The 27,994-nt window shown below is 43.8% G+C and overlaps 1 protein-coding gene across 11 annotated transcripts; it reads left to right on the top strand.

The window, feature by feature from the left end:
• Nucleotides 1-267: 267 nt before the first annotated feature.
• mcf2la (mcf.2 cell line derived transforming sequence-like a) lies at nucleotides 268-27,597 on the top strand. Of its 11 annotated transcripts, XM_028431189.1 has the most exons (32): nucleotides 3,475-3,828; nucleotides 12,883-12,966; nucleotides 14,002-14,116; nucleotides 15,416-15,506; nucleotides 19,583-19,696; nucleotides 19,775-19,891; nucleotides 19,963-20,112; nucleotides 20,193-20,317; nucleotides 20,397-20,511; nucleotides 20,592-20,711; nucleotides 20,846-21,037; nucleotides 21,115-21,306; nucleotides 21,392-21,545; nucleotides 21,623-21,675; nucleotides 21,757-21,836; nucleotides 21,914-21,980; nucleotides 22,056-22,171; nucleotides 22,247-22,316; nucleotides 22,400-22,492; nucleotides 22,572-22,790; nucleotides 22,867-23,088; nucleotides 23,165-23,257; nucleotides 23,345-23,423; nucleotides 23,498-23,564; nucleotides 23,766-23,878; nucleotides 24,014-24,106; nucleotides 24,216-24,290; nucleotides 24,675-24,749; nucleotides 25,174-25,283; nucleotides 25,361-25,473; nucleotides 25,541-25,644; nucleotides 25,734-27,597. In XM_028431189.1, exons 1-32 carry the CDS (start codon nucleotides 3,684-3,686, stop codon nucleotides 25,811-25,813), a joined length of 3,636 nt encoding a protein of 1,211 aa, XP_028286990.1. In that variant the 5' UTR covers nucleotides 3,475-3,683; the 3' UTR covers nucleotides 25,814-27,597. The 11 variants fall into 11 exon arrangements, with proteins under 11 accessions (XP_028286957.1, XP_028286950.1, XP_028286914.1 ...); XM_028431156.1 differs by lacking the exons at nucleotides 3,475-3,828; nucleotides 24,014-24,106; nucleotides 24,216-24,290 and adding exons at nucleotides 268-430; nucleotides 1,599-1,715; XM_028431173.1 differs by lacking the exon at nucleotides 24,675-24,749.
• The last annotated feature ends 397 nt before the right edge of the window (nucleotides 27,598-27,994 follow it).

Here is a 27,994-nt window from a genome sequence, read left to right as displayed (position 1 = left end):
TATATGGCTCAAATCAGTCTTCCTTCTTTATATTTATATCAATCTTAACTGCAATTCCATTCTTATTTTGATAAAAAAATTAAATCTTTATATTTTATATTACTTTGACACACAGTGCTGTGAATTTGTTGCATATATATTTAATTGGAATTTGCTGCACTATGTGTTTCCTCCGCTAGATGTCACTGTCGCACCTTCTGTTTGAAGTTTGAAGGCTTCCTCCACCTGTGCTAGCAGGACCTACAAGTTACATGTCCTGCTCTTGATATGTACATCAGAACTTTAAGAAACATCCTGGACTAGCACAATCATTATTATAACCTCCTAAAGGATGAGGAGTAAACAGGAGAGGGAGGAAGAGGAGGCAGTACTGAAATGAGTCCGGCTAATTGACCAAGTGGAAGGGGAGCCTAGCTTGTGGTTCGCGCAGGTAAGAACTCATATGTTAGCATCTTATGGACGCACATAACCACGTTATCCTTGCTGGATAAATAGTAGTAGTTTCTGAATATGATGGCACTGACAGCAGGTCGAGTAGCAGGTCAGTAGCTTGTGTGTTTTAAACTCCTGTTACACGTCAAAACCTGGTGTTATATTATGAAGAGAAGTCCATACAGTACAAACAAACGGTTTCTCCTCTTTGTCATTCTTGTCCAGTTGAAATTGAAAGTGACTTTTCAGCACTTCAGTGCTCTCTCTGGACATCCCCTAGTCCACGTCTGTGAACTTGGCTGTTAGAAGGGTCACATTGTGTTGCATGTGGAACTTGCCTGGGTCTTTATTTAGCCTGGCATATTCACCACCTCACAAGATCTGAGTCCATATGACTAAGAGCATGCTGCTCTATTGTCAAAGCAATGAAAGGAGTCACTGTCAGGGGGAGGGGACTGGTAATTGGATGTGGAATTGAGCTAATTTGCTTTGATTGTTCTACCAGAAATCATCAGGTGTGTGTGTGTGAGAGAGAGAGAGGATGTTATATTTCTCTGTTGCTCATGCACATATTCACATAGTATTAAATTTAGAAGTTGTCACCACTATGATTCATCTGATGGAGTGACTGAAAGTAACCACTAGAGTTCTGATCAGCTGAAGTGAAAGAAGCTGTGATACGGTCACAGAACTGCACAGGATTTTGTATGGCTGACGATGCTGCTGCTGCAAGTGATGATGCTCTACTGTAATTCAAATCATTTCATAAATCCACAGGCTGACCTAAGGTATCCACACACATCTAAATGCTAAGACTAACTGCTGCACAGCGCGGCCTAATGAAAAGATAAAATTAGCACCAGTAATGTTGTTAACAGCATGGAGGACAGAAGCGACACAGAAGCATGGATATTGTTATGTGTTACACAATTTGCCAGAACTGCCTTCAGTCTGTGGCGGCCTATGTGTGTGTGTGTCTGTCTGTGTGTGTGTGTGATTGTCTACTTCCCTCCCCTCCCTCTCTGTTTATTGCTGACCAAATTAAGTAGCTGGTGCATTGGTCTCTTTCTGTTCTCATTATTCTTTCCCCGCTGACGGACGTGCATGGTTGGACTGTTTTTAAGCTGCTGGTTCACTCTTCTTCACTCGGCTTTGTGCTCTTTTAGGAGCAGTGACATACATGTGAGGAGGAAGGTTTTTGGGTCCAGGGAAAAGGATGGGACAACAGATGTCAGAGCCAGAAGATCTGGAGCAAACTACAGAGGTGCTTTCAACAATCAGCGGTAAGGAGACCTGCAGGTTTGGCATGTCCTTTAATGAATGTATGAATGGGAAAGCCTGCAGTCCTTTTCTATTTACACATTTTCACCCTGAACTTTCAGAGCATATGATTTCTTTTGACTAAATTTGGGCCTCGTTGTGTTCTGGAGAAACTTTCCATTGCTTATTTGAACAATTAGAATTCCATTAGAAGCATCATAATACACTGAAAATATATTGACTTCCTTCCATCTTTCAGACAAAAGGCAAGTGCAGGTGTGTGTCACTGAAAAGATTTCGTCCTACAGACGATAGATATACATGTAGCCACATCCTTGAAAATTGTTCTCCGTGTCAGATTTGTCGGGTGTGTCGGTCATATAGTCCTCAGCAACAGGTGTTTGAGTCAGTCCACCGAGGCTGCTGTCATGCAGACATTTTCTGCCTCTATAGCACTTACTTAGCATGCTACGAGCTCCTTTCCTTTGTCTCAGTGAAGTCGCTGCTATTTAAAAAATGTATTTACTGAATAGACTGTAATTGTATTAAACACAAATAAACTGGTCTAAATTGTTTCTAAGAGCACAGAATTTGAGAATAGTCTTCACTTTGTCACTGTGATTAGCCAATTTCAGAGCTGGAGGGCAGAGGCTTTGATCTGTTTTGATTCAGTTTTTGACTGTGACTCTTCTACTTGATTCATTAATAAATCTAATTGTGCAGAATGCCACATAATGAAAAGTGCATGACCACCTTTACTACATACCCTTGCTGCTAAAACTGGGAATGTTTGTGTGATTGTGTAATGATAAATTAAGTGAAATAAAGATAATGCGATAGTCTCAGGGAGGTGGAGACCTTTACGGATGGCACCAGTGTAATTTTAGTTTTCTTCCTGTCACTAGTCATGCCAAGTCCAAAGCTAGTGCTGGCTCTGTGAGAAGCTCCCATTGTCTGAGCTGCCCACTCCTCTGTAACAGAACTAAACCTCATATCATTGTATGTACACACACAGACTTCCATATACAGACACTAATTGACTGTGGGGGGGATTTGTGTCACAGCCCACCCTCCACCCCTCTTTTCCTGTGAGATAAATAATCGCACGTTCACAAGAAACACTCAGGGAGGAGGAAGCAGTTGTAACGGACATACGAAGAGTATGAAACAAATCAGAAGATGTCTCTTTTGGAATTAGTTCAAGAAGGCCATGAGGTGTTATGTCGACGTCTTCATGATCTGTCTGTGTCGACCAGCGTGCTGACCCGGCACACATGCCACATCCGGAGCTGGAGGGGACGTGGTAAAGGCTGCGTTTTATCTCTCTCTTGATGATCATATGTGTAATTGTTGCAGCAGCAGCACTCGCTGTTACACTGCTTTAAGGCTTTTTTTTTATTATACCCTGAACGCAGCTCTCGTTGGTGTTTAACCTTAGTAACTCATTACCTTATTGTAGCTTTGCAGAAGTTGTGTGGTTGATGGACAGATAAGACAAAGCAGTCAAAGTTTGTAAGTCAAGCACTATGGTCCAATATGTCTCCCAGCCTGTGCTGTGTCCGTCCACCTGCAGAAAGGACACATAAATTCACACAGGCTAACAGACAAGGTAAGTGTGTTAAGGTTATTTAAACACAGATGCCAGTTCTGTATTTACAAAGCGAGCCGGTCTGGATGGACTATGGTCACTCACTTTAGGCTGCACTCGCTGTCTTGTTGTGAAGCTTTAGGACTTTTATACATGAAACATTCAAGTTCCCTCCATGCTGAACAGAAAAACTCTGATCTGTTGTCTGTGGTTGATGTGAAGCTTGACAGGTGAAGCTGCTATTTATGGTGGCTTTTCATTTGTGCTGCCAGAAAGGTGAGAAAGTTTCGTAGCAGGAGGGAGGGACAGAGAAACCAGGAAGAAGACAGGTGTGTGTGTGTGTGTGTCAAGGAGAGGCAGGCAGGGAAAAGAGGATGAGGCATTCGTCTGTCTACCTGTGGAGATGAAGGCGGTGAGGGAGGAAGAGGAGAATGGACAGAGGGACGGGATGAAGGGGCACACGGGGACAAGGGAGAGGTTTGTCTGTATCTCGCTGAAGGAGATGGAGATATACTACAGATACAGCCAGTGCTGTCAGCAGCTGCACAGTAAGTTTGACAGAGGGGTGTGTCATCTAACTGTGTGTGTGGATTTTAGTTAGGTGCAGTGCTTTCATCGTTTTTCTGCTTATTTCTGTTGCGCTTTCTGTGCTCTGTGCTTGTCGGCCACATGACGATCACATGGACTTTTGTATTCTATTAGCCTCTGTTCCACAAAGAGCACGTGATTGACAGTAAAATGAAATTGAAATGAAAAATTGGACCTTTTTTTATGGGCTAGCAGAGTCAGCAGGGCGTGGGGGCTCGCCGTCAGTCTTGATTTTCATCCATATAAACAGAATATTATGTAACATGTGCCATATTTTAATGTCTTCCATGCAGGAAAAGATTATTGCAGTATATTACTACATCCTTATTTACTCAGGGTGGTTCGATGAAAGTAACCTGTGCAGGAGAAGGTGTGTGTGTGTGTGCATTAAGAACTGACTTTGTTGGTCACACACAGACTGTGCGTTGCTGCCTGTGCAGCTTTGACAGATCTCTCAGGTACCTGTCAGTGATGCTTCAGGTTCTATTTTGGTTCATTTCCTGTGGCCTTTGTTCTGTATTTAGACGTGATGTGTGTGTATTTTTAGTAAGAGCTATTCTAGAAATGCTGCCTAACAAAGGCAGTGCTGTGCTTTTGCTGCTCATGATCTTATTTAACTCATATTTCCATCCCTGTTTTTTGGGGTAATATAAAAGCTAAAAGAATGTGTGTATGCAAATATTAATCACGACACAGCACCAAAATCACATGTTCTTAGAGTCGTCAGCTGTCTTCCTTGTGACATTTCCCTGATTGATGACCCCCACCCCCACCCCACCCCATGACTCCTGATTTTGTTTCTGTTCCGCCTTTTGAATCCTTCCTTCCTTAAGTCGTGTTGAAAATCCTTCATCATCATAAAAATATTTTCATTTTTAGTTGGCCATTATTCTCCTAACATAAATGTGTTCCACTTTGTCAATAATACGATCTCCTCTGTCCTCTCTCAGTGTGGAGGAGCAGCAGTTTGGTTGAGCGTAGGTAGTATGGAGTACGGTCTGTCTCTGTCTGTAACACAGCTGACATCATACTAAACAATAAGTTGATCATATTTTAGAGCAGACCATTTTTTTTCCCACAGCAATTGTCACACACAATTTGTCTTTTCATGCCACTTTATTGGAGAATTGTGAGGCTGATTTTGACAACATTGCTAGTGGTGCAGGTCCCTGATGTCAGCAGAGCATCCTGGCTGTATTGAATTTGTTTTATTGGGTTTTGTTTGAACATGTGGGATTAATGACTGACTGACACTGGCCTGGCACTTGGATGTAGAGAGCAACATGACGGCTGCATCCTGTAAAACGAATATTTTAAACTACAGATGACCACTCTACCTCAATGTCTGTCGGTCTGTGCTGCTTCCTGTCAGATGTGTGTGACATGAGGAGTTAGCCTCTTATGTATTTTAAAGACAGACACAAAATTAGCCTGCTGCTGATTGTCTTACTTTATCTGCAGTATAAAGTATGATTTATGGTGCGAGGGAGAGAAAGAAGGTTTTCATGGATGATCCTGTTTTGCCAAAAAGAAAATGAAATGAGGGACAAATTGGATGAAGATGGCTCTTACTGCCTTGTGAATATGAGTTTTATGCCTTTCACTCATTCACCAAATCTTAAATCTGACATTCAAGCGCCCTTGTTTGTCTTTGCACCTTTGAGTCAAACCCTGCACGTGTTCGCACCTTTTTGTCCGAGCCTCCGCTGCTTGTTTTGGCCTGTGAGTCAATTGCTCCTTCCTGTTTATGCATCAGCCGGCCAATAGTGTTTGATCATGGAGCGGAAGCAGTCAATACTGTTTGGCGACACAGACTTAAATAAATAATTCAGCTGTGAGTTATTCTAGCTGCAGTCTGCACCACATCCCGAAGTCTACTCTGCATCCTATGTAAACACACACAGATGCAACAGAATGTTTGTAATTCAGAGTTTCAGAGTTTTCTCAGCTGTTGTCAGTAGTGAAGATGGCCAGGAAAACACATTTGACTTGAATATTATGTGTTAAACCAGCTCTTATGTGGCAATTTTTGCAGTGTGTGTGTGGATGTGCATGTGTGTGAGGGAGGGAGCATTCATGCACCGGCAGAATGATGGCTCTAAACCGCGTCTCTCAACTCTGCCACGATATCACCAGGCTGTGGCTGCACCTACAGATGATGACAGGTACAGTGAGAGGATGTGTGTGTGTGTGATGGAGGATTATCTGGTGGATTGGTCCAGTTGTTCTGTTCACTGTTTTTTTTTTCCAAAAGAACTGCAAGAAATTGTCAAATTAGTTGTATGCTATCACTGGGTGCTCACTAGAGGCCGGAAATGATAGGGCCATTAAAACCCCTCTGCCTCTTCCTGTTCCACAGCCAACATGCTCTATCATTAAAATCTGACATTACAGCTCCTGTACTAATTTTTCTACAAGACCAAGTAGATTTATCCAGGATCAAACCCCTTTAATCCCGTTCATTTGTCAATAATTTAGGCTACATAATAGGATGATTGATGGGATGGATTTGCCTCTAATCTCTTGAGATGTTAACAGCCGCTCTTGGCCAGAAGAGACAGTGTGAGAGTGGGTGTGATGATTTAGCATCTGAATGACAGCTGTGTGTGTTTTCCTCAGCATGGCAGCATTTTATGAATTGAACTCCTGGGTGCCTATTTACCAGTTTCACCAGTCCAGCCTCTGTGTGTGGCACACTGGGTTCCCATGCTGTCTTTATTGGCACAGTGGATGTGTGTGTGTGTGTTTGTGTGAGAAGAAGGCGTCTGTTCTGGCACTGAGAGGAGAGTTTACAGTACACATATTAGACATTGTGTTACCTTACATTAGGATAATTACTTTACTAGATTAATGTGTTCAAATATTTGTGGGTATTTACGATGATATCCATGAAGTGCTGATTTTGACAGTGCTAACATGTGCTAACAAAGACATGCTCAACGAACAGTTCATTTGTCAGACTGCTCTCTCATCTCCCTCTGTCTGTGGAAACAGAAATGTGAAACTGGAGGCGGGCCGTCTGAAGCTCCGCCCCACTGGCTGCACATAGTGGGAGGGAGTGTGTGAGTGTGTGAGTGTGTGGGGGCTGTGCTGTGCAGTGACAGCTCAGTAAGCGGCTGAAGTCCTCAGCTGTGGGAGAATGGGCTGCCTGAACTTCCACCGGGACGTTTTCTGACAGAACATGTCGCTTTGTGTGAATGTGTTCCAGCAGTGTGTGTGTGGATGTGCATGTGTGTAAGGGAGGGAGCATTCATGCACCGGCAGAATGATGGCTCTAAACCGCGTCTCTCAACTCTGCCACGATATCACCAGGCTGTGGCTGCACCTACAGATGATGACAGGTACAGTGAGAGGATGTGTGTGTGTGTGATGGAGGATTATCTGGTGGATTGGTCCAGTTGTTCTGTTCACTGTTTTTTTTTCCAGAAGAACTGCAAGAAATTGTCAAATTAGTTGTATGCTAAAGTTGTTTTTACACATCACTATAATGATGACACCAACATTAACAGACATGCAGCATTGTTTGTCAAACAACAGTCAGCAGTGGTTGTGACTGTGTGTTTTTCCACCGCAGGAACTAATAGGCTGTGTTACAGTGGCCCATAACCTTTGTGGATGCTTCCACTGCTGGAAGTGGATCTGTAGAAAACTTCTGTAGTAGACCAGGGTTGATACTTAATAAAGGCCCTAGAACTTTGAGCTTGATGCCACAGACGTGGCCCTAAAAGAGTTCCCTGTGCCATGAACATGGTGGCAAGAAAAAATAGTTAGTTTGTACCATTAGTTCCTGCCAAAAATGCATTCAAATAAATGCACCGATAGCTCCTGGGCAAAGTTCCTGCAGTGGTAAAGCACCCATATATGCACAGCAACTGTTACAGACACCGTTAAGTTTCTTCCTGCCTACACAAACATATTGAAGTAACATTGTTACAGGTCTGTAAAGCACTTTATGAATTGACTGAGTGACTGAACCTGATCTGACTTTGTTATCCATTATTGATTCTAAGACGTTTCTCCTGCTGAAGGCATCCTCCATCAGATGGTTACACAATCAGATCACAAGTGGGCAGAGGTCTTTGTCCTGTCCATTTGTCATAGAGAGGTGTGTGTTTGTCGGGCTGTCCACATTACAGTAGAGAGCAGGGTTTCCTCTTGTCAGTTAAGCAGCGTTGGGACAAAAATGTCAACATCTCCCCCTTACTTCCACGCTCAGCCATGTGTGTGTCTTTTTCTGTTCTGGTGTGAAATAATGTCAAACCACGTTGTTGATGAGTGACTTTGTCGTGCTCTCTTGGCTCTCTGTGGACTGCTTCAGATGTTCTTGTGTTGCCGCGCGGAGTGTGAGCTGTTGGCAGATGGACTAAGGCTATCTTATGAGCCTATGCAGCTGGCTCAACACACACAAACACACACACACAAGGTTTGCTTGTGTTGCTCTTTGCCAAGTGAGGATTAGAAGTTAACAAGTCTCAGCTACACTCCCATATGGTGGGAAGCATCAATCTGGAGTTAAATGTGCATGTTTACCTTGGATTTATAAGTGGAATACTCAATGCATTTTTTTTAATAAGCAACATGTCCATGGTTTTTTGACTTTGTAGATGCACCCTGAAGTCAATTTCATGACGATCAGTTTATTTGTGCTCCAGGCGATACCAAAGGATCTCCATCTGACTCGTCTGCTGCTGCTCTGGGAGCAAAAGTCAATCCTTTGTTTTCAGCAGATTCTAAACCATGGTTAATTTCCCCCTGCAACATCCAGCTCTGAGCTAGTTCTCCACTGTTTGTGATCTTTGGGTCATCTCTTGACAGTTTTTCTTCTTGTTGCTCTGGAAGATCCTGAGGCTGAGGCTAGTGTATCATGCAAAGGCCTATTTTTCTTAAGAGACTATAAAATCAAGTGTCCCTCACTGTATGTCCCCCCCTGGGGCAGAGTGCAACATGTCCTAGTAAGCTTTGAAAAGAAATATGGCTGACCTTTTGATCATGACCTGCCCAGTTTCAGATTACATTTCTACAGCTAAGATTGAATATTAAAACTGACGTTTAGACACCTGAGTCGTACAAATACAATGAAGCCCTACTTCCAGTGCATGATGTCACTGTGTACAAAGCAGTGTCAGGTTTTTCTGTAGGGCAAGTAAAAACACAGCCCTGTCTTGGCTCTCTCTCCTCTTTGTATGTCATTTCCTTCCCCACTCTGCCTTAGTTTTCATCCTCTTTGTAGTGTAATGACCGGTAACTATGGCCAGAGGCAGCTTAAAAAAAGGGCGAGCTGTTACATCTGCTGGTTTTGCTCTCAGCTAAGCTATTACTGTCCTTACTAATGGTAGAGAGAGACTCAGGGAGAGGAAGGGAGGAGAACCTGGATTTAAAAACCACAGCTGTGAGTGCAGGCTTTGTAGTTTGTGGGGTTGTACCACAGATCTCCAGAAATGTTGCAGCATGTTTAGAAAGATTCTTGGACTCAATAAATGACATTTTTATACATAATAACGCTCTCTACCTGTATGTACCATGCTAGAATTTTATTTATTCACATCTGCCCTGTGTATCGGTGTCTAGTTTTTGCTGCTCGTCTGCATGCGTGGCCTGGGACCCGAGCCTGAGGAGCGTTGCATGTGTGTTGTTGTGACGGCAGTGCAGACTGTAGACAGAGGGACAGTAAGTGTGTTGTTTTGCTTAGATGATGATGCCAACATCTATTCAGTAGATAACGGCTCACTGCCAGCAACAGAGCCTGAAGCTATTGTTCTGTATTTCTAACAGTGAGGGCATAGAGCATCGCATTGGCTTCTTGGTTTTTCTGAGGATGCGAAAATTAAAGTAGGATTAGTCTGACTTGACAACAAAGAAAACAAAGTCATGTGCACATCAGTCATATTTTTCATGTCTGGCTGCTAATCTTTGGGTGTGGGGACACGCACACACACACATTTCATGCCACCAATGGCCCTCTGACCCAGTTGTTGTGTGTGTGTGTGTGTGTGGGTGTGTGTGTGTTAAATGCCCCACAGCAGTGACAGATGGAGCTTTGGTAAACCCTGTTTATAATGCCACATAATAGAGCCTGGATTCCCTCACACGACTACATACACAGCTGCAGGATGACCAGCCGTGCCGCTCTGCGAGCAACACACACACACACACACACACACACAACTGTCCATCTCTCTGCTGGCATTTCATACAGTTTTAACCCCTCACCACACACACACACACACTGTCCAACCTAGTGCCTTCAAGTCTACATTCCAAGTCGCTCCTTTCCATTTGGTGCATACCACAGGGACAGATGAGAGTATAATTGTCCCAATGCCTGCCTCATGCTTTTATTTTGAAAGTCCTCCTGTCACACTTGTTTTTGTGTGTATTCTCAGAAAGTGGTCATCAGACATCCCGCCTTGTGTTCCTGTTTCTTTGAACTTTGACCAGACACCAGCACTGACGGTCAATAACAAGCCAACAACAGCTGGCTGCCGTCTTTGAACTGATAATGTGTGTTTAGCAGCCAAATCCTGTAGAAACATGAACAAAAGATGTGGAAGTGTGTGTGTCAGTAATAGACTACATTAGTAACAACCAGAATTAATTGAGCCGTTGCCTCCGGTTCACCTCTGAGCGCTGACACAACCGAAGTGTGGAGTTTTTACAAATAACATTGCAAAGGCGTGCTGCTTGTTATCAAGTGTTCAGCCAGTACGGGTCTCATTATTAGGTTAGTTTGTCCTTAATTTGGATGTGTCAACAGAAACTGGCAAGACAATATTTCCAAGCATGTGGTTTCAGAACAATGATTCACATAATGAAATTAAAGCTGCAAAAACAACCAAAAATAACTTCACAAATTGGGAAAATGAATGATATGATGCTGCAGAAAAAAAGTCAAACATAGACCTAAATTTATGTACAATTTAGCCACAGCAGCTCTGATTGACAGGTGGCTGCTATCCCATGCTGATAAACTCTGGCGCTACATTTTTGGATTAAATAAATATGTGTGTTGTTGCTCCTGTCCCCTTACCACAGAGCGATCCACACTATCAGCAACGCATTAAATATGCAGGCCTGTGAAAAAAAAAACCTCGTCCTTCATCGCATCTTATTAAGACCAGAGCACCTCTACTTCACCCATCCTCCTCCTCTTCTTCACTGTCTTTTCACCCTTCTAAATCCAGGGCTTGTTCTGTCCTACACACACAAACAGGAGACACTTGAGAAAGGGCCCTTTAGAGTTTCTCTCATTCAAATGCTGTTAATTATCAAGTATGTCTCTCCTGAGAGGAACTTGAATGTAAAGCTAAGCTAAACGGTAATATAGTAATAGTGTGGGGTTATGTATCATTTTGGCCCTCAGCTAAGCCCCTGGAAAAAAAAGGATGAATGAAATAGGGAAGGGGTGTCACAGCCTGGGGGAAGGGTACAAGGAGGCGGGGGTACATTCTTTCTAGGCCCCCCATAATCACTATTTGTGTATGCCTGCATTGCCCCACTTCCAGTATGTGTGTGTGTGTTGTTTGGTGTGTAAAAGGGTTCACTTGCAGCCGAGCTGCTATAGTTTAATTTCATTCATCCCCACAGTGGACAAAGCTGGGAGTTAGAGCAGCAGTGAAAAGCTGCCTGACGCCTGAATGTCTGATGCATCTGTGCCATTCACAGCTTCGCGAGCTGCATGCACATGTTTGTCTATGGTGTTTTCTAAAATATATGGCAAAAACCTGTGTATCACTATGTATATGTGGAGAGTCAGAGTCAGATCTGCACATGTCTGGATGTGATCCAGAGTTTGGGTCTGTGCCTAAGCTTACTCCCTGACACACTGAACAGACAGCTGGTCCAGTGAGCCTGCTGAAACACTGATATATGACAGCACTCAGGAGATCATATGTCCTTCTAGGGAACTACATTTGATTCTTAAATTTAAAGACTCAAACCAAGACCATACTTTTGGTTTTGTAGACTCTTGCCTGACCACAGCTACACATGTTTTGTGTTTTACTCATGTGAATCAGGTATCCTGATGCTTCTGAGTGTGGACTACACATGTGACATACAGTGTGTAGTATGAGTCACTGTCTAGCCAATGGTATGCTGACACACTCCGTATAGCATTAGGGATATAAGCCCTTAATCTGTCAGGTTTCTTCATCGTATGGAGCGGCAGAGAACCAGCAGTGCTGCAGAGTAGTGGTGGAGCATGACTCCGGCATCCTGTGATGTTAAATTACAGGTTTTGTCAGTGGACTCTGGTGCCTATTAATGGAAGATTGATAAATATTGCTGACTACATCATCATCATTCACCTCCACCGAGCGTCTCTAGCCTTTTGCATTGCTCCCATGGCAACAAGTCCCATTCAATCATGGACATTTTATGTGTGCTTATATTCACACAGCTAAACAAATTAATGGTGGTGGATGGCTCTCTTCTAAATCGTGAACAGTTTGTTTTGCTTTACACTTAGATGGTAATTAATGCTGCTCACTGCCAGTCCCACCATACTGCTTGGAAACCTTCATTCACACCAGCCCCTAGTGCCAGCCTTTGTCTAAATGCACACACACACATCTCATCATACACAGTAACACAACAGAGACATTCAAAATTCACAGTTTTTATTCAGAGATGATCACAGACTTCTAACAATCCGTGTGCTGTACACAGGTCGCACATGGCAGATGACCTGGGAGGGGGAGGATGCTTTTTCCTCTGTTTCTCTGTGTCTGCATGACTAAATGAGATTAATCCAGCTTGACCAGAGAGAAGAGAAAATCCAAATGTTGTTTACTCCATCCTCAGTTAGGAGCTCACCTTTACCTCTCTGCTCCCTCTCTTCCTTATTTTTGCCTCACTTCCTGTCCCCCTACTTTAGTTTAGAGATCTATTGTGAGCAGAGCTGATTACTTCTTCATCTCTTTGACTTCCAACATGACCCCTCAGCTTCAGCATTATTATAATAATAAATGGAGATACCTGACTGGTTTGTAATCATTCTGCCTGTCTGTGTGCAGATGACATCCTGCAGAGGGAGGACGGTCCTCTGTGTGCGGCAGAAATCGGTTCTGAGCTCCAGAAGCAGTTTGCCATCCTGCCAGGTTTGTTCAACCTTACCACCACTCTCTGGTCCCTCACAGCAGAGGTTATACGCTGGCTGTTCAAATATAACTCCTATAACTGCACAACTTGTGACTTCAGTGCTAATTACCTCAATTGAAACAATTTAACTGCAAACAAACATTTGGTAGTCACATCTTTTTTTTTCTTTCCTTCATTTTTACATAAGCAAATGTCAAGCACCGGGAATTAGCTTAACAAATTCAATCAAATGATTGTGTTACACTTATAGGGCAATGAAGTGGTAAAATGTTGGATGAACTAGTGACCCCAGATAAATTGTTTCCAAATTTGCAGCATAGATTAGATTAGATCAGACAGCACAACGTGGTTGCTGGTGCACAATCCAGTCAAACAAAAGATAATATATGTACAGTAGAGAAACATGATGCAACAAATTTACACTCTCTTTAATTTTAGAGCCGCGTTTTATGCGAAAGGCTTGAAGTTTGTGATTTTTGTGCCTTTTTGGAGGCTAAAAAAGGAGTGTCTGCTCCTGGACCCGCCTGTAGGAAAAGTTTCACTTTTGTCAGTTACTGATGACAGGTTGACCCAGATAGGAGACAATCACAACCAACCGCTAGCAATGAAGTGCACACAAAGCTCGGAAACACTCGCACACACACTTACAAACTTAGGGCTCTGTGCGCCATGGGTTACCATGGTGATAATGCTCTGCCTGGTGACGCCATGTGAATAATTCATCAACACAAGGATGTGCTTTGCAACTTGACCCAACGACAAAAGAGAAGGACAAGTTTGTGTTTGTGTGTGAGTGAGAGAGTGCGTTTTGGAACCTTTTGGTGTCATACCTTTGCTCAAATTACAACATTTTACACTCAAGTCTTAATGATTTAATGCAAGTATTGTGAAGTTTAGCATTTATATTTATACAGCTTTGTTCACATGGAAGAAGGTAGAAGTTTAGAGAAGGGAGTGCTCAAAAGTCAATAGTTAATCACCAGGTTGCTTCCATGCATGGATGTCAATCTGACCTCTGACCCCTGTTCCTGCAGGGGGCCGTGGGATGAACGGAAGCCCCATCATCATCTTCCCAGAATTCCCAGCTTTTCAAGAGCTGGAGGAGGAGGAGGTCCAGAATGTCCTCAGCTACCTCACTAGTGTCCCCAGGTCAGTTTCTCTCTCACACACACACACTGCATTGAGTGTCAGCTCATATCTCTAATACTGTGTGGCACCAGCAGATGGCAGCACAATCCCAAAGACTCGACACAAGCAAAGAGCCACAAAAGACACAGAAAATAGAAATGAAATAAAAAATATTAATCTGGACTGTTATTATGTATTTTCCAAAATAGAACGTCATGATAATGTGACAGGTTTTAGGTTTGGCCTTGAGATGTTTGTTTTACTAATAACAATAAAATCTGGCACTCCTCTATGTCCTTTCTCCTCTCCTCTGTTCCTCCTCCCTCCCTCCCTTTAATGCCTCTCTCACACACTCTCAAACACATAATTAAGGGGAGGAGAAAGGGAAGAAAACATGCATATGTGTGTGTGACATGGCGGCCTCTTCTTTTTTCTTTTTGCTCATCACCTCTCCTATAACACCCCTCTGCGTCCCCTCCCTTTCTCCCCTACCAGCTATTTGCACCCAGCTGCCAATCGGCTGCACTCTGAGCTCAGATTGGCTGAGGGCATGCAGCAAGATGTAGATCTCCATTTTAACTGGTGGAAGGGTGGGAAGCGGGTGGTGGAGAAGCAGAAGGAGGAGGAGGAGGAGGGAGGTTCTCTTTAAGGATGCGGTTCGATCACCTCTCTCCATCTGCAGGCAGCAATCAGATGATTCTTGATGCAGGAATCAACACAAAAAGGAGGGTTGGATTATTTTTGATGTAAACACTGGAATACTGACGGTTTTTTCCTGGAATGGCAAGATTTTCTCAGTAGAGATGGAGTGAGGATTTGCCGTTGCAGCATTTACTGGGTAGAGCAGTGTGCACCTTTCTCAGTATTTGTGTGTGTGTGTGTGTGAGATGGAAATTGGCTGGTAGTGACATCCAGATGGACCCACTCAGCAGTATTTGTGCAATGGCTTCACCATGTATGTGTGTGTATGTGTGTGTGTTACAGTGTCCAGCAGGACCTTTTGCTGCAAATGCTGCATTCACACACAGCCTTAATGAGGCTGCTACATATGGCACTGCCTGTGGAATGAATGACAGATTTTTCACATACACACACACACATATCAATGCAGAGCCAAGGTTGCCATGGTAATCACAAGTGTCATCATCACTGACATTGATTATGGCCAGCTTGGTAGCAAAGATTCAGCTAGTATTGGATGAGCAGCTCCTGTTGGACTAACCTGTAACCCTAACACTGTGTTCTCTCTGTCTCTCTCTCACACACACACACACAGAAGTGATTTCCATGGTGCTAACAGTGTCCTCCCCTCTTTTCTAGTGTTGCAGCATCAGGAGTGGGTTTCATCCTGGTCATCGACAGACGGCTGGACCGATGGGCTGCCGTCAGAGCCACCCTGCTCCGCATCGCAGTAAGACCGCGTGTGTGTGTGGCTTCAAATTGCTGTTTTGCAGTGTGTGTATTACTCAGCATGTCCTAATGCTTGTTTTAACTCAGATCTGTGGGTGCACTTGCTGTTGTCAGCTGTCTGTGTGTGTAATTTTGGCTTGCCACCACTTAATGAATGTTTTTGTTTGTGTATGTGTGAGATTGCACGCTTCACTTTTCCTTATGGACACGCTTGGTATTAGGCAATCATCTTTGTCAGCTGGAGGGGAGATAAAAATAGCTTATTATGCTGAAGTGGGTGGTGGAGTCTTACAACATGTGAACATAGACACTTTAGAGCAGAATAAGCAAGTACACATACAGTGAGGCATTGTTTTTAACCATCAGCCTTGGTCCATTAGCCTACTAGTCTCCTTATGTGACAGTGTTAAACTATCCGCTGATAAATTGAGGAGGGAAATGGGTCAGTGCAGTTTGTTCTACATTGTTTTGGCCTTCTCTTAAATATAATGGAACTTGATGGCACTAAGCTGGTGTTGCTAAAAGGGCTAAATATATCCCAGGAAGTCTGTTAATATTTATAATAAGTCATTATTATTTAGATTTTTTCTTTAATTGTCTAAATCTTATTCATCAGCTCTGTCCAACATGAGCACAGAGCTCCACCACACCCTGCACATCTGCTGTTAGCATCCCACGTTACACTGTTAAACATGACTGGCCTATGCAAATACATGCAAATGTATGCTAATTGGACACTGATTATCAGTGCGTCTAATTATTTTTCATGTTTCTAAGAAGCTAACCCCACTACGGCAAGGAGTCATCACGTGACTCCTGGGTTTAGTGACTGAAGTTTAACCTGTATGTAATAGTGGATCGTTATCACTCCACCACTGATAACAGGGGACCAATTTGCAGTTTCGGATGAGCAATGGATGACTGTTGTTATTTAGTCTGTGTAATTATGTATTATAAGGCTATTAAATTAAAAAGATCAATCTGACTCTCAAACTTAGCACAAAGACTAGAAACGGTTGCAAAAAGTGAGGTTAAAATGCAATGGGGTGTTCCCAACATAAAATTTCCAACATTTGGCTGAAGCTATGCAATGATTTGAAGATACAGGCAGAGTAATTAAAGCAAAAGAAGACACACACACATTAAATTCCTTCCGAATACGACTCAGGCACAGTGGAATTATTATTACCTTGACCTGAAGGCATGAGGACCAGGTGGCGACAAGAGCGTCTCACTCCAATCCCTTGCGGTGGATATCCTCGCCTGCCTCATCTACCAGCCAATGACACTGAGTCTTACTGGAGGTCGTTTGTCTTCCCATGAGATTCTCTGCCTATCAAGGCCATTCAAGGTCAGGTGACCAGCAGTGGAACGATCCACAGATGGTGCTGACCAGGACTCTTTGTCCTCGTCCACAGAAAATAAAAACAAACAAATGGATTTTTTTGGCATGCTAAAATCAGTCACTGATGATGAGGATGACAGCTTCCTCTCTGTTGCAGCCCATCTTTGGTGATTAGGGTAATAAATATTCAGCCATTCAAGCATGCAGAATCATTGCTGCAGGGTGAAGATGCAGATGGCTCTGTCAGACACCCGCTGCAAACTACAGGCTTGAATTTGTTGCAGCAAATCAATTTTAGGATTCCAACCAAATCTCTTTGTCACCAAAAGGAGGGACAGTGAGGAGCACGTGGATGGCTTAATGTACTAAAACTCCCAGGAGGACGATGTGGATGTCATTAGAGGATGAGAGTGGAGTCCCCCCCCCCCTCCTTTCTCCACCTGTCCTTCCTCCCTGCGTCCTCACCAAAAGAATATAAATCATTAGAAAATTATATTCTAAACCTTATCATTTATTAATGCATGCTTTTTATCTCGTGTGTGTTTGTCCAGGGATGTGTGGGTTCATCAGTCAGAGGGGTGTGCTGAGCAGCATGTGCATTGTCATGTTAATGCAGAGCTACAAATGAAACCAGGACCTCTGAGGGTTTATTGAATTTAATGACCTCTAATTACAAATGTATGACTGTTATTGGTGGACGGACCAGGTTTCCACTGGGTATTATCTGCACATCACAGCAGTGTGTGTGTGTGTGTGTGCATGTGTGAGAGAGAGACAGAAATAAATGCCTAGAAGAGTAGAACAGAGCTTCAACACACTTTTAGAAGAGACCAGCTCCCCTCTGTCTCTCTTTCTCTCTCACACACATACACACACAGTCATATACTTTCTCTCATGGTTTCCATGGTAACTCCATCCCCTCTATGATGTATGCGTGTGAGTGCAGGCCTCCATGTAGCCTGAATCAAAGCCATGTACTACAGTTTTTTCACAAATTATTTATTTATGACAGCATTTGTATTTCATATTTTTACAAGACAAAGATGGCCGAAAGAGACCAAGTGGCCCTGTGTTATATGTATGTGTGTGTGTGTGTGTGTGTGTGTAAACATCAGTGGCGTAGGAAGCATTAAAAATGTGGGGGGAGGGCACCTTCTGTGGGTGGGTGGTGAAAAAAATATATTAGTATATTATGAAACATAATATAATAATATGCGAATTGCGATTTCCTGCGGATTTTAATAAGTTGTTAAACACCTATTTTACCTACAGAAGTAAACAACTCAATGACTATTTCAGAGACAGATTCAACAAAAACTAATTTATTTTAAAAAACGGTGACATACAGAAACTAATTCCAAGTGAAACAACAGTTTTGTCAACCATACTGGTGGCACTACACTAACAGATTATACAAAGCCTCCATATCTGCCACCTTCTCTCATTTACAGAGACAAAAAACTGGCAAATCTCCCTCATGTCCACCTGATTGAGTTTTCCCCGTCATCACTCACCTCAGCAATAGAACTTCCTCCACACGATGGCTCTGCCTCTGACTCACTCTCAGTATCAACCTCAAATATACATGGAGATGAATTGCACATTACTTTTCAATTAACAACCAATATAAGTGAGCTTTAAAATATATATATCATCAATGAAATAACATCAGCGTATTTTGATATCTGAGTTTCAAAAAGTTGTTGGACCATGAACCAAACTCTGCTAAATGCAGATGATACTGAAACACTAAAAATACTAACTTACAAAAAAATGCATGTCTTTATTTTTACTTGCTTACCACTATGTCCTGACGGTCCATTACATTTATTTTATTCTTGCTGATAAGAATACGAGCAGGTGGCTGTGCACTGGCTAGGCGAGGCTAGCAGGCTAACAGAAGCGACTCTGCCTCATTATAATATGGGTTAATGCCGAAAACAACTCTAACTCTCTGTGTCTTTGTTAGGAATCTCCTCATGTCCATTGTGTGTGGGGAGGGAGCAGAAAAGGCAAACAACATGTCGCCAGACAAATATACCATCTACTGTAACTGAAAGTAAACAGTAGCTTCCTCCCAACCAAAAGTTGATTTAACATCAATTTAAATCACCTGGGGCCATGTAACAAAGCAGTAAGGCTTTAGCATGAGTTGGACTTTGTGGGATGACACTGACGTTACCTCCTCCAGCTTCGACCAGCACTGACGGTTCTCTTTGCGGTGTGGGGGGCACACGTCCCACTCTGATATAATGGTAGCTGCACCTATGGTACACATGTCACCCTACAGTGATTTATGGTGTCTAACAGGGTGGAGCAATTCACTCAGGGATTTAGAGGAAGCCATAACCAATAAACCCTTTCAGCTGAGTGGCCTCCTGGGCTGTTGTCAGCACAAAGGCAATTTTTTAAAACTGTTAATGTGAATGTGAAGGTGGAGAGTTGCTGCGCAGCTTATTTCAATTGGGAGTTGTAGCTCCTGTGATACAATCTAGAAAGACTTTGTTATGGCTCAGGCAGGATTGCACCAGTGAGACGGTGGCTACAGATGTGAGCTTGGGTTACCTGCACACTCACACAGGGGCTGCACTATTACACCAATAAAACAAGAATCTAGGATGATAGATAAAGTACATACGGTTGTATCCTGATGGGCCCTAAGTGCCTCACAATGCAGGCTTTCTCTATAAAGGGATCATAATAAGAGATTTATCCTCTCTTCTTTCTATCAGGGTTCATTTCCGGGGAACTTAAATTTGGTTCTGGTGCTCCGTCCCACTACTTTGTTCCAGCGGACTCTGTCAGACTTCCTCTTCAAGTACAACAAGGATGAGTTCAAAATGAAGGTGCCAGTATGATTTATTCTCTGCGTATGTTTCACCAGTTCCTTTAATTTGTTATTCATAGCTGATTGTGTGCACCAGGTGGTGATGCTGAGTTCGGTGACGGAGCTCCATGCATACATTGACCCTGGACAGCTGACCACAGAGCTAGGAGGCACGCAGGAGTACTGCCACGACAGCTGGATATCACACCGCACTGTATGCACAGCTCACACACACGTATTGAATTACATTTTTGCACCTCGTTCTATGTATAATGTCATCCACAGGCCATCGAGGCATTCGCTCTCATGGTGAAGACCACAGCTCAGACCCTGCAGGCATTCGGCACTGAGCTTGCAGAGACGGAATTACCCAACGATGCCGAGGCTACCACCGGCCTGCTGCACACACACACCCTGAAGAAGGATAAAATGAAGGTCAGACATGCTTTTATTTTTACAAATACATACAAATGACAAGCACAGAGCTAAAAGAGATTTTTTTCTTTGATTTTCAGGAGGACCTGCAGGTAGCACTGTCTCAAGGAGGACGCCTGCTGGAGTGCATCAATGAGCCTCTGCAGATGGACCCTGAATACAACATGACAGCTGATGAAGTGGAAAACCTAGCTACAGTACAGAGGTAGAGGGGAAACCTGAAGGATGCTTGATTAAAGAAAAAGCTGAACACATGAATTCATCTACATCTCCCTCTGCCTCAGGCTCCTGGGCCAGCTGAATGAAACAGAAACAGCATTTGATGACTTCTGGGAGCGCCACTGCACTAAGCTGGAGCAGTGCTTGCAGCTCCGCCATTTCGAACAGCACTTCCGTGAAGTGAGTAAGGTTAATTCATGTTTTTTCTCTTCTTTTTTTTTAGTCTCACCAACTAGTCTAACAATCTGTGCGTTGCTTAGGTGTGTGCACAGCTGGATGTGATGTCAGAGCGGCTGTCGGGTTTCTCTGAGGTCAGCGTAAGCCCTGCCCACGCTGAGCACGTCCTGCGAGAGCTGAGTGCTCATGAGGATAAAGCCTGTGTAAGACTCACACACCTGCAGCTTAAAAAACACATAATTTCACCGTCAAGTCATGTGGTTAATCAATACTCCACTAACTGATGTCAATGACATGTGAGAGAAAGTCATGTTAGACCTTCTCTGTGTTTCATTAGGACATAATGGACCTCGCTCTGTCCCTGGCCAGTGAAGGCGACCGGCTGATAGAAAATTCTCACTATGCTGAGGACTCCATCAGGCCAAAGTGCAGTGAGCTGAGAGGAGTGTATGAGGAGATCAGGACCACTCTGAGGAGCAAAAAGAGCCTCCTGCTCAGAGCTCTGGAGCTCCACCACGCTCTGGAGAAGGTTGGGGTCTCGCTTTAGGTGTGTGTTTGTGTTTGTTGTGTCCTCAGAAGCACTCATGAGTATTTTCCCCTCCGCAGGCATTGCAGTGGTGTGACGATGGCATCTTCCTGTTGGCGAGCCAGCCAGTGGACCGCTGTCAGTCTCAGGATGGAGCCGAAGCTGCTCTGCAGGAACTAGAGCACTACCTGGACACGGCACCGCTGCACACACTCACTGACCGCAGCGCCATCTGCTGCCAGTACGAAGCGGTGCTCAACGCTCAGCTCAGGGTCAGTGAGATATGGACTTAAGATCATAAACCCTTACTGCAAAATCTGTGGCTGGATTAAATCTTTGTTCTCTGTCCTCCATCAGGACCAGGTAGAAAAAGTTTTTCAGAAGCAAAGCTCCGTCCAGGAGATGTTTGAGAAAAGACGCATCAGCCTGAAGAAGCTCGCCGCCAAGCAGACTCGACCAGTCCAGCCAGTTGCACCAAGACCCGAAGTCAAGTCTCCACATTCCTCCCCCAGTAAGCCTCAATAGATCTGTTATGATGTATCAGAAAAGGTCAGTGGGGGCTTCACGAGTGCTGTCTTTCCTTTCCAGATCTAGAAAGAAAAGAGAGACGATACTCTGCAGACAGTGCACTCTGCAAAAAGGTACATTTTACTCTTTTATTCTTATGCTAATTGCACTCAAACACAGCTACATGTGATAAATATGTGTGTGTGCATTTCCAGGCAGAGTCTCCTGTACATAATGGTGGCATGAGACATGCTTCTCTCTCAGAAGAAGAAGAAAACCTGGCTGTGCTTCGACGGTAAGGGGTCAAAGATCAACTGTTTATGCTCCGGACCTTTAGCATCCAGGCTAATTCTTACACTGTGTTGCTTCCAGTCACGTGATGAACGAGCTGCTGGAGACGGAGAGAGCATATGTGGAGGAGCTCCTGTGCGTCCTGGAGGTGAGTTGGTAAATCATGATGTTTCTTATCATTCTCAGGGGAAACAGGCTGTAATAGTGTAACACAAATTTACAGGGCTACGCAGCAGAGATGGACAATCCTGCCATGGCTCACCTCATCCCCAGCACCCTGCTCAGCAAGAAGGACATCCTGTTTGGCAACATGTCTGAAATTTACCAGTTTCATAAGAGGTACACCTCTCTCATTCAGTCATTATTTTGGTGTTTTGCATGTAAATACAGTGTTTGTGTTGTGCGTGTTTCTAGGACGTTTCTGAAGGAACTGGAAGCGTTCACTGACTGCCCAGAACTCGTGGGCCGCTGCTTTTTAGAACGGGTACGCAACTCTTCTTTCTACATGAAGATCTGGCACCGAAACGGGATTCTCCTCATCAAGGTCTCTCCCTGTTTTCTCTTTAGATGAAGGACCTGCAGATCTATGAAGCCTACTGCCAGAATAAACCTCGCTCTGAGAGCCTGTGGAGACAGTGCTCCGACTGTGCCTTCTTCCAGGTTGGACTCATACTCTTCCTTAGCGCTGTTTGTGCTCAACAACAAAAATATCTCCATTTTTTTTTATTCTGTGAACTAGGAATGCCAGAAGAAGCTGGAACATAAACTTGGTTTGGACTCCTACCTCCTTAAACCTGTCCAGAGAATCACCAAGTACCAGCTACTGCTTAAAGAGTTGTTGAAGTACAGTAAGGGCTGTGACGGCTCTGATGACCTACAGGAAGCTCTCTCCTCTATCCTGGGGATCCTGAAAGCTGTTAATGACTCCATGCACCTCATTGCCATCACAGGATACGAGGTCAGTGACATCACAAATATATGACAATAAGACAATATGTGAAGTCCTCTCTGAACCATAAATCTGGTTGTTTCAGGGTAACCTGTCAGATCTGGGTCGCCTACTAATGCAGGGCTCCTTCAGCGTGTGGACGGAGCATAAGAAAGGCCACGCCAAGGTGAAGGACCTGGCCCGCTTTAAGCCCATGCAGAGACACCTGTTCCTGCACGAGAAGGCCCTCCTGTTCTGTAAGAGGAGGGAGGAGAACGGGGAGGGCTACGAGAAAGCTCCGTCATATAGCTTCAAGCACTCACTCAATGTAAGCTCGCCTTTAAAAACTTCTGAAAAAAAAAAGATGAGAAAGATGTGTGTATGAGTGTCCTCCTTTCTTTCAGATGAGTGCGGTGGGCATTACAGAGAACGCTAAAGGAGACAACAAGAAGTTTGAGATTTGGTGCAACTCCAGAGAAGAGGTTTTTATCGTCCAGGTAAGTCTCTCTGCTTTTACTGACTGTCTTAGAAATATGCAAAGAAAAATATGTTATAATTATTTCTGTATTTCTGTATTTCTTTAGGCTCCAACACCTGAGATTAAAACTGCCTGGGTGAACGAGATCCGCAAAGTTCTGACGCAGCAGCTGAAAGCCTGCAGAGGTACCATGGAGCCACACTGTCTGTTTTCTTCTTCTATCTTTTTCATGTGTGTTTTAAACTGTTGTCTGTTTTAGATGCCAGCCAGCAGAAGAGCTCAGACTCGCCTAGTCCCACCACTAACAATGCCTCCATCTCCCTCAGGTTGGTGTCTGTATGGACATTTTTCATTGGTTTGTCCATAAAATCTCAGAATACATTGATGAAATATTTCTAGACAATAATTTTTTTATTGCAAACAATCATCAGCACTGCAGCATTAAGACCAGCACATGGTGTCGTGTTGGTCATATATTGTTTCACACGCAGAAACAGACCATTCATTGTGTGGTTGTCTTCTTCTAGCCCGTTCCGCAGCAGCGGTCAGAAGAACCAGAAGAAGCAAGAGGAGAAGAAGGCGGAGCTGAGTCCGGCCATGGATGCCAACACCTCCTCCTGTTCCACACCTAAATACAAAGGTGAATGTTGAAATAGAGCTTCATCGCAGCAGCAGAGTGTTTCATCTATGCGCTGACTTCCTCTTCTTCTTCTTCTTCGCCTTCATCTCCATCTGTTTTATGGCTTTCTTTATCATTCCAAACCATTACCTCCAGATGAACCAGTGACCAGTCCGACCACTGAAAGGTCCTCAGTGGCTAAAAAGCGTTTTACTTTGCAGGGCTTCAGCAATCTGAAGAGTCCAAAAGGTAACGGTATCAAAATGCTTAGACTGCCTCCTGGTGGTAAAAGTGTAACATTGCAACAGCTTCTTCATTTCTCTCGTCTTCTTCCTTCTCCTCTTCTGTGTGCGGTCAGGCTCAGCTCTGAGCCCTGAGCACGCCTCCAAACGCCACATGGTCAAGAGTGACCCCACACCGTTTGGGTTCAAAGGTATATATATATATATATATATATATGTGTATATTTGTTTCCCATGTAAGGGCCCAGCCATTGAACTTCATTTCCTCATCCCTCGTCATTAGAGTGTGCTCCACGGTGTCCCATCTGTATAAAAGCTGATCATCACTGTCACCCTGTCTTCAGCGTGTGTAGAATTGGCAAGGGTTTCTCAAAGTTTCTGAGACTTCTTGAGCCATGTGATCAGTGTATTTTCCCTGAACATGTGAGACATCTTAACCTTCATCCACAGGTCATCATCCTCCTCATTCAGCTGTCTGAGTGTATGACTTTGTGTAACACTTTCTCCTCAGAGGGGGATCACGTTTTGTCTGAGCAGCTCACATTTTTATTTGCTGGCCGTTTCTTCCCATGCAGAGCCGCCTGTCCACGTCAGTCTGAGCAGAGTGAAATGGATGAGTACCTCTAGTCTGTTACAGAGCAAGTGGCAAGGTACAGAGCTGCTCTGAGGATTGGCCACAGTGGGTGTTTGCAGTTTGTGGTGGTCATGATTGATTTTGGAAATCTTTTAGCCATGTGCGGAGTCACATTGGAGTGCAATTCTATTATTAAAATGTGATTTTAAGGCTCCGTTTTTAGCTAAAAGACCCCGTAAATCAATCACTCTCTTCTTCTAACTGGGTGTTTGTGGTTGTATGGCTTCACTTCAGCTTTATAGTGACTCCAGGGGATAAAAGTGTCCAATCATAATGAGCTTCACTGAGGTCTGTCCACTGTCATCACTGATCTTCTCTGGGTTGGAGGAGTTTGGGTTTTTGCCTTTGAGTGTGTGTGAACATTTAGTCAAACTTACTGACTACAGGAAGTGATTTATGTGGACGGAATGTGACTCCTTTGTGTTCTCTATAATCTTCAGGCTGGAACAAGGCATCTCTCTCAGTGGACGCCTCAGAAGAGAACGATGGCTACTCCAGCGGTGAGGACCCCATAAACTCTGACCCCGAGGATGAAGTGGGAAAAAAGCTGGTGAGCTCAAAAACTGACTGATGATTTTGAAGGCATTACCTGCTGAAACTCATCTGACCTCTTCGGTGATCCTCCAGGCTCCGGGGAAATACACTGTGGTAGCAGACTGCGAGAAGGCAGGACCTCAGGAGCTGTCTGTCAAGAGCGGAGATGTGGTCCAGCTAATCAGGGAGGGAGAGGATGGGCAATGGTAAGACTTCTGTTTAGTAATTGTTATTAAATGCAGTGCCAGAGTGATCATCTGCAATGCTTTACAGGTTTGTGAAAAACCTGCGCAGCTGTAAGGAGGGCTGGGTGGCAGCAGCAAACCTCCTCAGCCTCATCTCAGAGTCCAAGTCAACCCAGTCACTCAGCAGCTCGGGTTAGTTTCAGTAAGAACGATGTGTCTGCTGTAGCACTGACTGTCTCTGTGTGGATATTACAACACCCCTGTTGCTGTTTGTCCTGCAGATGGCAGCGTCTCTGGGAACCTCAGTACTTCCTCCAGCTGCAGCGAGACTTACACCAGCTTCTCTGACATCAAACCCTGACTTGGGATGGCTCCAGTTTCTCCAGGTGGACTCACAACAAGCTAAATCTGTCCCTGACAGGAGGGCAGCACACCTCACATCTTTTCACCATCACCTGTCAGGCTCTAGAGTTGTGACCTTTCACCTCCTGACCGGCCTTTAGTCTGATAACTGTTTAGACCCTGTGATTATGTAGCATTAACGAATATCTGCACTAAATACAGAGGTCCTTCTCAACACAGGCAGCACAGCGAGAGATTCTTGTGTGAAACGTCTGCAGACACTATCAGACAGGCACATGACAAATTGATCAGACACTGTGAAAACTAGCAGGCGAATGCAACAAGAAAAATGCTCTCAGTGCGACGTGGAGCAAAATTGAGCAGGTCGAATTATTTTATAAATTCTGTTCCCCTATGCGAGAATGCTGTACTCCTCCTGTGTTGTTGATATGAGCTTCCCTAAAACAAAAATGTCACCAGCAGCACTACCTGGTGGCCAGATGTCTTGCACTTCTCCAACAGACCTCTTTTGTTTTCTTAAAGGGGGAATTGTATAACTCACCTCTCAGGAAGCCCAGGAAGTTGCGTGGGCAGGCAGGTGTGACTGCATATCTGCCTAAATGTCTTTGTGTGTGTGCATTCTTTACTAAATATGTGCTTCATCGCTAACGCCCAGGAGGACTGTCTGTGGCTGCAAGAGTGGTAAGAGGCTGCAGCAGCCTCCGGTCATCTCTTAAATCACAACCCTCTGCACTGATGTCCTGTTTTTGTTGTGCTCACCTACATTATCTGTGGTCTGCAACAAAAGCAGGCTTTGTCCTCTCCCTCTGCTACACAAGCATGTGACAGCAGCCGCTCCTCCACCAAGCTGGGCCTAGACCTGCTCAACATGTTTGCACCTCCAGCCTGAGAGAAACATTTTTTTTTACTTGACACCAAAAAAATGTAGCTAAGTCAACATCACAGTGGAATAAAAACAACAAAAGTCTGACTTTTTGTGCGACTTGCACTGCAGGGGTTGGTGGGTAATCTACGCCCCTGACTACAAGGAACCTGTGCTATATCCCTGTTTTCTAAGGGTTAACATGTTTTTAATATCCTCGGATTCCTTCTGTATCCACAAGGCGCACTGTAAAACAATCTCACCTGTAATAATGAATGTGCAGCACACCAGACCCACCCATTTATTACTTATAATGGGCTTGTATGTGTCCACTGGCTCAACAAAGCCACGGTTCATTTGGAAAGTAGTTTACAGGCCTTTCAGTGTGATTTTGTGCTGAGAAATGTATGTTACACTTGTACAGATGCGTCCTCTATACCTCACACTGTTGTCCTCACAAGCATGGGTTTTGTTAAGAGGATTATGGTCTTGGTGAGTCTCTTTGTCTCTCTGTATATCATCACGTTTTGTGGCATGTTCTTCACAGCCCCAATTTGAAACCTCATGAAACAATATTTTTTACTGCTGTATATTGTGAGAGTTTATTTTCTGCCCTCCTATCAAAGGAGACACGGGCACTAAACTATCAGTGTTTGATGATGAATCAACACAATAAAGCTACTGAATTATTTGTACTTTTCACTCTGAGGCTGGAGAGATGGGAAGGGGTTATATTTTTGAGTTTCTGTTTATGCAGCACATTGCAGCAACCACTGTCTTTATTTTCCTATTGTATATCTACTGAGTATGGTGTTGATATAAGAATATATAATGAGACATATCGATGTATATTTGTAAATATGTAATTCTGACTTGTATGTAAAATGAAAAGCAGCTTTAATAAAGTCTGAGATGTTTTCCTTTATGGGATTTTTTTGCCTTCACTCGTAAAATGTTTATTTTTAATTAATTATTTTTTTAATTATAATTATTAGATCGGAGTAAAGTTTTTATTTTGAATCAATTAATTCTTTAATCGTCATTTCAGCACACAAACAAGGGAAACTGGCAGTAGAAATATTTGTTTTTCGATCCGGAAGTGTAATTTCAAACCACGTGGTGTCTAGCCACCAATGGGCATTCTTCAGTTTAGCCTGTCATGATGAGGTCCGGGATGCGTTCCGTTAAGTTTTCTGACCGACCTTGAGGTCTTGTCGCATCTACTTTACCCCCGTGTAGCAAACAAGAGGAAGTAGTGTGTACTTACGTTGTTTTGTATGAAAGTACAGTGAACAAAATTACGCTTGTACTTGTTGT

This window comes from Parambassis ranga, chromosome 2 (genome assembly GCF_900634625.1).
Source record: "Parambassis ranga chromosome 2, fParRan2.1, whole genome shotgun sequence".
Lineage (NCBI taxonomy): Eukaryota > Metazoa > Chordata > Actinopteri > Ambassidae > Parambassis > Parambassis ranga.
This window is presented reverse-complemented; position numbering and strand designations above follow the sequence as displayed.

What these genes read in the sequence shown, in the direction of transcription:
- mcf2la (XM_028431189.1), top strand. Translation starts at nt 3,684, where the DNA reads ATGAAGGCGGTGAGGGAGGAAGAGGAGAATGGACAGAGGGACGGGATG. An exon ending in CTCATGAGGATAAAGCCTGT is followed by an intron (nt 20,712 to 20,845) that starts GTAAGACTCACA and finishes GTGTTTCATTAG; the next exon opens with GACATAATGGACCTCGCTCT. An exon ending in CAATCTGAAGAGTCCAAAAG is followed by an intron (nt 24,107 to 24,215) that starts GTAACGGTATCA and finishes GTGTGCGGTCAG; the next exon opens with GCTCAGCTCTGAGCCCTGAG.